Consider the following 12,319-nt stretch of genomic DNA (forward strand, 5'->3'; position numbering starts at 1 on the left):
CATAGATAAAATGGGCCTCTTCATTAAATGAGAAGCTGCTGCAAAGGATGATGTCTCAATCTAAAGCTAACAAACAGGTGAAAACTAGCAAGCATAACAGAGCTAGCAAGATTTGTCTGTCTGCCTGTCATCCATCCATTTGTTTGTGGACACAGCAGGGTTATCTAGGGTAATCTGGCCTGAATATGCAAGCTCCATTTCTCTTATTTCTTCTCACACAGGCTATTGTTTAGCTCTGCTTCAGTGGTGTAGCAGCCTGGATAGAGGGATGTCAGTCAAGTGAGCTCATGACAAGATTAGGACCACGCCCTGACAGTTCTCAGAAAAGGCTTATCAGAAGATTTAAGCAGTACTTTATCATATTTTTATCTTTTGTGTTTTTTTTTTTCATTTAAACATATGAGTTTATGAATGTTTAATACAACACTCAGGTTTGGTATAATACACATATGATTAATATTGTCCACGTTCCCTGGAACTTTTAGACATTTTCTGCTGTTACTAACTGCAAGAATACTAACTAGAATGCTAACTAACTGTTAGTTAGTATTCTGATTAAGTTAAGCTATTATTTTGAATATGGTCCACATTTGTGTACATGCCACTGAACATGCCACTGAATCTCAGTAAGTGAAAATTGGTGGTGAAAATTTCCCTTTAAAAAGTATTATTTTCCACTTGGCTTGAACTCATGTTGCACAGTGACAAGTAGCATTATTCCAGATTACAGTTTTTGTAGATAATTTTCTGTTGTGACACTTCTTGCTTGACTTGAATTGTCAAACAGTTGTGATCAAACCACACTTTATGCCTTTTCTCTTCCATTCCTATCCCTACCACACACACTATGTCCCTCCTTTGCACTCTCTCTCTCCCTCTCCCTCTCTCTCTCTCTCTCTCACTCGGTCTCTTTCTCACACACACTCATACACACACACATATTCTGTCTGTCTTCTCATTTCGTCCTTGACCAACCAAGAACGACACAAATGTTTGACATTCCAATTTCTCAAACCCACACACATACCTCACTCACCCTCACATGTGTATGACCGCCTCCAGCCAGGCAAAAAGGGAATTTCTTGTTTACCATTAAAATGCACAATTTCTCAGAAATACGTTTCTGTCCAGCCTTTCTTAAATATGGCTTATGATTCTCTCTTATTATATATATCTCTCTCTCTCTGTCCTCCTTTCTCCTTCTCTCTCTCTATGTTTCTGTCTCTCTCTGGGCAAGTGGCTCACCCTGTTCACTGCACACTTTAAATCCATTCCAAAACGCAGCCCAGGGCCGGTAAAAAAAAGAATCTCGGAGTATCAGAACCGATCTGGGATCAGATTTCCTACTGTTTTTACTGATCTTACTCACCATGTTTTACAAAGCGTGAATGATCCAGAAACAGCTCTGCTAGTCTGAGAGATTTCAGGAGTGTGGCTCCACATTTCTGTTTCACTACTGCAAGTGTGTGTGTGTGTGTGTGTGTGTGTGTGTGTGTGTGTGTGTGTGTGAATGATGAATAGGCCTTGCCAGCAGATGAATTGCTCGCGGTGGATGCCACAACTGATCACTGCATTAAACAGCAAGAAGCACAGCCCTCTGGGAAATCAGCCAACCACCATTCACCTTGACCTAGCTGGCCAAACACACACACATACGCATACACAGACATGCAGATGTGTGAGCTCTTAAACCTACCAGTATGCCAGTGCCAAGGCCAAAATATTTCTTTCTAATCTCTCTCTTCCTTTTCCCCTTTCTCTCCCCTCTCTTTCTCCATGTCCCTTTCTCCCAGGTTGCCGGAGGGTCAGGTGGAAGGTGCTGGAGCAGCAGGAAAGCTCCGTAGTCTGGAAGAGCAGCTAATCAGAGCCAAGGAGCAGATTAACTCTTACCGCAGTCTACCTGCTGATGGTGAGAATTTTCTCATGCTCTTACACCAACACATACAGAAAAGTAAGATCTGATTGCTTTTTTTCTACCATTTTAATGGCCTGCACATAACAATACAGCCTTAAAAATGGTTCTAGTGTTCTGTAGTAAAGGGAATAAAAATATATATCACCATGCAGAGAAGCAGGAAGCATGGGCACTGAGAGTGCTGCAGCACCCCTGCTAAAAACCAATAACAGAAAAATAACAAAACAGCAGAAGCATGGCAAACACCCATATGTGCTTTTTGTAGGGAGCCATTTGTATTTTGTTCATTGTAATAATCTCCCATGTGCATCTTGACTGTTGGTGTGACACAAGCAGTTTCCATGCCCTCACATCAATAATCTAATTGATCAGTAGGCTGACCAAAGGTTAGTCATATCTACATATGTGTATGATACATTCTGTTTCATGTTCTTCAAACAATTCAAATAACAAAGTAAATAAATAAAACACATAATATTTAGCATATTGTCACAATATGCATCACCTATGCACTGCTAAAAAAGTTTCAGTATCCCCAACTTAAAAGTTCTTACCTGGATTCATGTACACTCAAAGAACCATTTGAATGCACAAATGGTTCTTTGCATGGTTAAATTATTCTTATTCTGTCATAGAAAACCTGTTGTATGTGTTTATTTAAAGAAACTTTTTCAAAATGGTTCTGTATAACAACAAAATGGGTTCCACTATTGTCAAAGAGTAAGTGTATATTATTAGCAGCCCTTTAATGTCCATGAGAGACTAAATGGATAAAAACAGCAAGGAGTGCATGTCTGTGTCACTACGTCGCTACATCTCATTTATGGGGCTTCGAAGGTCAAATTTCTCAGCCTTATATGTCATAAACGCTGTCCCAATTCAAAAGGATGTACAGGATTCTTGAAATGAGGCCATGAAATTGGTCAAATTCTGAGGATGCACAGATGATTTAGAGGGGAATTCGATTTTTCAAATCTGCATAATTCAGTCATTGAGATGTAAATAAAGTAATTGTGAGTGTTTTGATGTAAAAAAGTGCATTATGGAGCAACTATAGAAAACTGACTCCGATTTCTTTACAGTGGTGGAGGTGGCAACCTTGAGTCATGTATACAACACAAATATAGGCATTTCATTTGCTATCCAAAGAGTTTTTGTATGGAATGTTAATATTGGTAAAATAATGGTAAATCTGGAAAAAACAGTTTACATTGGGTACTGTATGTCTACGCATGTATATAAAAAATATGTTTATGTGATATTTTCAAGCACATTTGAAATTCTCAGTGATGAATCTTCTACTGAGCAAGTAGTAGAAAAGAGCAAAGAGCAGCCTCCAGTAAAAACCCAAGAAAACTTTCAGGGAGTGAAACAAAAGTAAACAAAACAATGACAAGCATGATTAAATGGGTTACTGGAATTCTGTGAATACTGACTTTTAAAGGATATCCCATACAACAGAGGGCAGGATGATGTTTTTCTGTCCGTCTCCATAGCAACAGATAAACTTTAAAAATGTCAGGTTCAGGCTGGTCTGTGTGGTAAACCTGTGTGGGTTCTAAACACACATGTTTTTATCTGTTTGCAAATCATTTCATTTTCATTACACTTGTAGTTGGTAATATGAACTAATTAGATTGAATAATGAACAGTGTGACTTCACATAAGAGCCTGAAAAGCCAATGCTGAGCAGATTGTTCAGTTGAGACCAACTTTATTAGCCAAGTTATCGTTTAACCATATTATTTATGCAGTATGTTAACTGTATTAAATAGACAAAGCAAGCAAACCCACTTTAAATCAGAAATAGCTGGTATGGCTTCAGGGTTGCACTGAGTTCAGCAGCATTTGGACAAATTTCTTTCATTTTGCCTTAATTAATTGTATAGGACAAATCAGGGTTAGGTCAGAACAGCAAAGAACTTACTGTGGATAACTTATGTTGGATAACGATGGCAGCGTTGCACTAGCTGGGTTTTGTATCAATCCTGATACTGATTTGAGAGTTATTATCCAAGGTGTTGGGAGAAAACAGTACTTTTTCAGTGATCTTGTGATTCATTATTGAATACTAATAAAGTTTAAGGTCCTAATGTCATTGATACTGCAAACCTGTGTGCCACTAAAGCTGTTCTGGGGCCTTTAAATTCTATTTTAAATCTTCCTACTCTGATAACTTCACAATTAACTGGACTGTGTGGAATTTTTTGTCATTTAATCATGAGTATGCACCAGCCATTCATTTTCACTGTGGTGTTTAAAAAAATGTAACGTTGTAAATACCCTTTATCTTATTTGATGTGATATTGCTAATAGCTGTTTCATTAGCACCAAGCTAATGATGCATTCACTGGGTTTCAAGCTTTTGCTGTTTAATAGCATAATAGCATATTTTTGTGAAGCAACGTATATCTCTCACGACTGTCCAACACAGAGCCTAGCCAAGATTCAAACCTCAAACCCTCAGATTTAAAGGCAAGAAAATTATCAGTAAGTCACTAGGCATGTACTGCTGCAGAGACTCTGGGACAACATGAATATTTGTAGCAAAAGATATGCATTTGATATTCTTCAGTGACAGCTAAGGTGGGATTCGAACCTCAGGGTTGGAAGGGCAACAGCTTACATGGTGAGCCACACATGGCCCATACTAAGTAGGCACTTTTTGAGGCCATTTAAATGTAGAGAGCCAAAAGGGTCACACACACATTTTAACAGTTTTGATCCAATCTTTCAGTGACTTTATTATCATTGTGTTATATTATATTCTATTATATAGGAATTAAATTACTGCAAGTATTCAGTTACTTTCACATTTATTCTGAGTTTGATCACAACTGGGTTGTCCTAAATATAATTATAGCTAATTGAGTCAGAACAGCCCATTTGCACTTATTGACTTGTGTTGCAGCCACAATGTGGGGAAAAAAGTCAATATTTTTTGATAATTATTAACTTTCAGACTCCACAGATTGATTCTCAATCTTTTTTCCAGACAGTATCATGAAAACTGAGACACTAGTTTGTTATTTGGCTTGTTCAAACTTTGTACAATTGCAGAAAAACAAAAAAGTTTTCTACAAGTCTTGAATTAAAAAAAAGTCAGTTACAGTGCACTGCATGACATGAATCCAATTTCATTCCCACAAACTAAAAGTAATTGTACATAAGCTTATTTTTTTTTAAGAACAGCACCCTCCCCAATGGCCAATTGATATGAAATTTCATAGCCTGTTAGAGAATGCCATCATGTACGTGTCATTCACGTTTTTTGCCTGGGTAGATGCAAACAAGCTACATCTGCCTTCCAAATTTGGTGTCTGGATGGCTTATGGTGTCTTCTCCACAGCACGTTTTTTCTGGAGAAAAAGCATAAATGTTACCGTAAGTGGCAATCATGGGTGTCCAAGCAGTCAGTCTTCATTAGCACTATAAGTCTCAATTAACATCATAAGTTTTTGATGGCTATTAATATTCAGTGGCTTATAACGCTCTCGAGATACAAACTTGCACTTTGCTTTGGCTAGGACAGCTCAGGCGGCATTTGAACCGAGCACCTTCTGATTGGAAGGGAGATGTTGCTGCATTTTTTTGAGACAATTTACTGGTAGGGAGCAATAAGGTAGCCCCTTATGTCAGAAAAAGCAAGGTCGAACAGAGTAATTGATGTCTCACGGCCATTCTTTGCAAGTCAAGATTTTTTGATAATTATTTATGGACAATCCACAGGTTGTTTTAAAACCAAATTTAAGAAAATTTGATTTTGTTGTATAGTGCCATCTCATGGCCAATTGAGGTCAAACTTTATATATTATTAGAGACTGCCTTTGTGGAAACATGATTCAATTTGTGTAATGATTGGCCAGTGCTAAGCTCTCCAAATGTCTGTTTCAATTCTTTGGCCAGTGGCGGCCATATTTGTCCAATGATTAAGTTGTCCTTAGCACCTTACTTATAAAGTGGACCATTGATGCAGCATACAGCTGTTTCAGCTCAATTGGCCAAAGAGTTGCTGAGAAAAAGATTTTTGGTTGTTATAGCACCCCCATTGAACTATCAGGATCAAACTTGGCTTCCAAAAAATCACGTGGGGAATAGGTCTGTTTCATGATAATTCACCAAAGCAGTCACAATCTGTAGCAATTTTTGTGAATTAAGCTAAAGCCATAAGGGATTAATTGCCATGTGGTGGCCATATTGCTTAAACATATCCACATTTTTAAATAATGCTTGACCTCCAAACTCCCTTAAACAATTTGAGAACAATATTGTGGAGATATGTTGAAAAACCACAGACTAGCAGAAAACATTTTAAATTAGCCTCACGCTTCAGGAGATATGGGCCAAAACGTAAAATGTTGCTCTGTAGCACCACTTTCAGGCCAATTGGGGTCGTTTCACTTGCCTGAGTAGTGGGGGGCATACATTTACCCTCAAAGTCTGGTGTTTGGGTGGCTTACGGGGTCTTCTCCCCAATCAGTTTTAGGGTAGAACAAGAAGAAGAAGAAAGACCTGAGCAAAAACAGTAGGGTTCCATGCACCCAAAGGTGCTTGGACCCATAAAAATTCTAGCAAAAGCAATAGGGTTCTGTGCACCTTTAGTGCTTGAATCCTTAATAAAGAGAATCTGGGGAGCCAGAAGCAAAAGTTTTTCATTCACTCTCTCTCCCTCCCTCCCTTCCTCTCTCTTTCAGCAGCAAGAAAAAATTGGGTGACCCTTTTTCACCACCAAAACATTTGACATTACAGCCTGAAATACAACAATATTTCATCATCATTGACCATATTTTGGTTCAGTCTGTTCATGTTGGTTCAGCCAGTGTTCATGTTTACAAACGTTTTGATTTGGTCTATAAAAAAAATCTTAATCAAGGGCTATTAGAAATATCCAAGCAGTTACATCAGTGGTTACATACTCCTGAAATGGTCGCGTTGCATTTTGTGATGCAGTATATCACGAAGATAGCTCGACTGCTTACTGGAATATTTTGCTGGAGCAGTACGTCATCTGGGTCTCTTTGGCTTCCTGGGGAAATTCAGTATGTCACTAAAGAGCAGTATATAGTAGGCTATTTCAAACACAGCATTTCTTATAATGTTTGTCTAGAATGGGCCATTTCACATTAAACTACTCTGAATGATTCTGTTTACATATTAACCATTTCATTATGCAGAAATTGCTGGAATTATCCTGTAAGATTAGGGTTAGTTTTAGGGTTAACCTAAGAAAAGTTCTTATTACTAAGCAAATTCTTATTACATTTGGAGAGTTACATATGTGTATAATATATATGGGACATCTGTGTGACCCTGCATCCTGCCAAGGTACGTGTGTTTGCATGTGTGTGTGAAGGAAAGTCAAATCACTACAATGAGTCCGTGTGAATTATCCTCCATCTCTCCTCTGCTCTCTCTCCTTTCTCTGTCTGTCTGTCTGTCTGCCTGTCTGTCTCTCTCTCTCTCTCTCTTTCTCTCTTTTCCTCAGTTTCTCGCAAACACACACAAACACACACCATACTTGTTTGGGAAGCCTCTACTTGGACTCTCCCTGACTCCACCCACTCTTGTCCACTATACACACCTGTAGCTCATTTTATAGACAGTAACTAGCATATCGATGCTGTCGGAAGAAAACCTTAATCTCCATTTTTGTCGTTTTTTAGTTGTTGACATAATTTGAAAATGCCTGTTGCATTGTGTATAAATTTCATAATAAATGGACCAAAAAAAGTCTGGTTCCATTGACATTAAAAGTAAAGTATGTTTTTTCCTTTTCCTGTGAAGTTGTCATTATGGAGATTCGAGGCTTTTTCCCGACAACAGCGATATATACCCCTTTGTTTTGCAGGTTAGTTTGAGAAGTCTCTGTTTTTAACCCATGTTCCGAGCCAGTTTTTCTTTGTTTTATGCCTGTTTTTTGGCCCTTGCCTTATCTTTCTTGCATCTTGCACCTGCAGCTGACATTCATGCCTCTGTCGTTACACCTGCACCGTGGTGAAATTTGCCACTTTGAATTATGAACATGCTGTTCACATAAGTTGTGTAGAGTTTTCATTTTAGTAAAGGGGGAGTCTGCTGCCAACAGAGAATTTTGAGCATTGTTGACAGATATTGGCAGATTTTGATTTAGCAGACAGAAAAATAAGTTGTTTAAAAAGTACATAAAATAAATAAAGTGCATTAGATAATAATGCAGCTGAGACTTAAATAGGCCTAATTCCTACCAACAACCAGTCATTTATCAAAACTGTGATTTAAAATATATTTTAGTCGCTCCTCCTGAGAGGTGACCATCACCTCACCGATCTGCAGTTACATTCAGCGGCAGTTAACATACGCAGCAGTTTATTATGGATGGAATGGTTGTGCATTTGGACCTAACATGGCATAGATTACACAGTTCACATGGCATCACTGACTGTACAAAGTTCTGCAATGGTCGGAAATTGAAATGGCCCATGATCTGTTCAGCATAGACTATAAAGGCAAGTTTTGAAAATGTGGATGAGGAAAGGTTATGCTTGCAAAATTATGGCCATGCATTTGCCTTTCTGATTGCATGTCATCATGGGTTTTATCATATGTGATGTATTACTAAAAACACAATAACAACCTTAATAATTTATAAGAAAACATCTGCAAGACTTGAAAATAAAACAAACACGTACAAAAGGGCACATACAAATTAAATCATTTAATTATTATATAGAAATTCTTCATACTTCTACACATGCATAAACACATTTGAAATGCATGACCACAACCATAATGTTGTGGACTGTGGTCCTCTTCAGCTGATTTTCTTACCACTAGTCCCAATCCCTCAACAGCACTCACATACAGGCCACCGCACATGCACGCATGTGAGCATACACTCTCTGTTTCTGGGTCAGGGGCTTTCATTGTGTTCGGCTCTGTTGTGCGCTCTTCCTACCAAGAGGAGGGGTGAAAGAGAGACAGAGAGGATCACTTCCATGTGCAGGTCTCAGAGTATTGGTTTACTGACAGTGATACAGACACCTACACGCACACACAATGGCTTTTCAACATTTATTTGTGCCATTGATTTGTCATTGTTACCGTAATGCAGCTGTGGACTGAACAATGATGCCATGTCTTGATATTGTGTGCATTACTATTCAATGTGCAGTGAGCATCACCTCTTGCAGTCAGATAGCGTGAGATAAATTAATGGAAGCATTTTCATAATAACTGTAGTACTATTTTTGCTTCACAGTTTGTAATGGCATTCCTACTGTTCTATGGTATAGTGCTGTGTGAACTAGAGCTGGGCATTTCAGTTGAATTTGATATTCAAATTTATAGGCCACAGGCTACCACACACTAGACACACTGGACAACGCCAGATGCTGTGACTTCTCACTCAGGATTTTACTACTGTACTACATCAAACCCAGACGACAAGTCTGTAGCAGATGAAGTTGTCTGAAATTTACACCAAGAAAGGCAGTAAATGTACAGTCTGTATAATAAACATATAAATGCTAATCAATCATTTTCAACTCAGCTGACATTCCTAACCTTGTTACCTCACATTTTACCTTGTACCTTTTAGCCGGAGAACAGCAGGTTTGGGAAGAGTTAGTTAGCTGATACCAAACATAATATATTTACTAAAGCTAATCAACCATTTTCACCTTTGTTAACGTTACTACCCCAGTGTGGTGTGAATTTGATAGCTACCCCAGCAGTGGCCTTAAGCCCTCAAAATGACACTGACTGATCCCTAGTTGTAATGTGACGGAACAGGTCAGATGCTTGCGGTTCAACTCAGTGAATGAGGCTTTACTTGAGAGAAGAGTTTGACAATACTTGTAGTCGTTAAACGTGCGTGGGTCAGATCCAAAAAGGCAATCAGGAAAAAGAGTACAAACATAACCAAGGCAACCAGATCAAAAAGGGTAAAGACTAAAAAGTAACACCAGAGAATCCAGAAAAAGGTCAAAACACCAAAGTGGCATAAACAGCAAACAGAAAAATGCTCAGTAATTCTACTAGATAAGTAATATCTCACATCTTGACTGTGCTAAAGCCTGGGCTTATAAACGAAACTAGACAGGTCATATGATACAGAGAACAGGTGCAAAACATTAGTGTTTGGGTGATTGTGAAAAGTGATTGGATGAACGAGGAAGTTCCAGAGTCATGTGATCTCCAACTGGATTCTGGGAAATGGAGTCCAGGTGTGAGTCTGAGTCGGAGGGCTGCTTGACACTAGTGAGAACTTTCTGTGTGTTTCTATCGGGACATTTTTGCAGGAAACATGATCTCCCTTTGTACGAGAACTAGAGAAAAACAAAGTTAAACCACAATGTCTATAATTATGCTTAGAAAGCCATATTGCACACAAGTGATGTGCATGGCTACTGAGTACTCCCTTAACCATTCAAAGTACCAGTGTTCTAATACAGGCTAACAATTCAGTGACATGCCAGTGTTTCATGTTTCAGAACTGTAAAACATGATTTTTTTTGTTTGTATATGTGATTAAGTATGTTATGTATGTTATGTGTAGCATGTTATATATACGTTGCTGCTCTGTAACAGCAGTGGTTAAATGTGAACAGTTTGCCAAGGATATGCTGTTGTATGTAACTGAGAAGGTAGAGATAGCACAGCTTTTATTGCTTAATATCCTAGGCTGATGTTAAGTGTAGAAACAGTTAAAATACATTTCTCTCACCAACTAAAATGTTTGCACATTATCTGCTAAAGATAAGAAAAAACACCCACGGAAGATGATGAGTCTCCGACAGCATCAAGTGTTGTAGTAGTCAGCTGTACTTTTACATCTTAGTTACTCGTCCAACAGGAGAACCCACTGATTTCCCGTGGCTATATTTGAATAACAAAACACGTTTCGAAATGTGTTCCTCAATGTGTTGCAGAATGCTTGATGTTGATGATACCAGTGCTGTCACTTAAAAACTGCTGAAGATAAGAAAAACACCCACGGAAGATGATGAGTCTCCGACAGCATCAAGTGTTGTAGTAGTCAGCTGTACTTTTACATCTTAGTTACTCGTCCAACAGGAGAACCCACTGATTTCCCGTGGCTATATTTGAATAACAAAACACGTTTCGAAATGTGTTCCTCAATGTGTTGCAGAATTCTTGCACAACACCAGTGCTGTCCCTTAAAAAAATAAAAATAAATAAATTTCTTTTTCTCTTTTTTTTTCTTCCTCCACAGTTAACCAGGTATCTGTTCATGCAGATGTTCATCTTTATGGATATTTGAGTATCAGAATTGGAATGCTCAACACTGTTAGGTACATATAAAAAATAGATATGGGACATATGTATGACCCCAGTAAACCTATTTATGTATGTTCAGGCCCAGGGAGGAACCAGGAGGAGCTAAGGAGGAAGACAGAGAATGGGTTGCGGGAGCTGTGGTATTTTGTACGCAGTGAGGTGAAGAAATTGGCCCATGTGGAGACTGGAGAGCTGCAGAAGCACATTGACGTCCTGCTGCAGGACCTGGGGCACCAGCAGAGGTGACACACAACTCCAGTTCTTTAGTCCAGTGTTGGGGGTACAAAGTTACACATTACAGTAATGTAATTACATTTTCCTTTAACAAAGTAGTTACATTACAGTATAAATTCTTGTAATCACATTACAGTTATTGACTTAATAAGAATTACACTACTTGTGTTACTTTCGTGTCTCTGAGAGATATATACAATATTAGTTACATGGAATGCATTCAAAATGTAAATTCGTATATCCATATCTGTCCTTGTACATAATTTGCTCTATATTCACTACCTGTGACAGCTGACTTTGATTTTGAATGTGAGCAGTGCAGCTTAAGTACAGAAAGAACCATGAACTCAACAAATGATCAGTCAAAGCATCTTTTAACGCGAATAGGACTAAGATGGATAAAGATCCCCCTTGCTGAATAAGAGAAAGCCTCAACCTCTCCTAAAAAGACTATACTCGATTTTCATTCTGGACCAGCACTGTAAACTTACATTTTATTCATAAAGGTTTTATTTTTAGACAGCTTTTTTGGAATGGCTTCTACTGACTAGTTTCTTGGATTTCAAACAGCATCAGCAAAGTACTGAAATAGGAATTGGATTTTATGTTGTACTTTTCAGTTGGTTACAGATACTACGAACAACCTTCCTCACATTTCAGCTCTGAAACATGCTACAGCAGCCTACTAAGTTGTTAGTATGTTCCAGGCGAGGAAGTACACTAGCATTACCTTATCACACATGACAGCTACCAAGCACACAAATGAACATAATAAATAGAACAGTTGTCTAGACTAATTATTGTTTTTAAAACGTATAGAATTTACAATCATCTCACAACTCTTTTGCAACTCAGTCATGCTGAATGAAGTGATGCGTGTACTTGTACACT

General features: G+C 38.3%; 1 protein-coding gene across 1 annotated transcript in view; it reads left to right on the forward strand.

Annotated features, from left to right (window-relative positions):
• Positions 1-1,574: 1,574 nt before the first annotated feature.
• Positions 1,575-12,319, forward strand: part of LOC118823465 (alpha-(1,6)-fucosyltransferase-like) — a 52,409-nt gene continuing 41,664 nt past the window's right edge. The window contains exons 1-2 of the mRNA XM_036593106.1: positions 1,575-1,909; positions 11,274-11,436. Of these exons, the coding sequence (XP_036448999.1) occupies positions 1,777-1,909; positions 11,274-11,436 (296 nt within the window). The 5' untranslated portion in view covers positions 1,575-1,776. The remainder of the gene's footprint in view (positions 1,910-11,273; positions 11,437-12,319) is intronic.

This window comes from Colossoma macropomum, unplaced genomic scaffold, assembly GCF_904425465.1.
Source record: "Colossoma macropomum unplaced genomic scaffold, Colossoma_macropomum, whole genome shotgun sequence".
In the NCBI taxonomy this organism is placed as follows: Eukaryota; Metazoa; Chordata; class Actinopteri; order Characiformes; family Serrasalmidae; genus Colossoma; species Colossoma macropomum.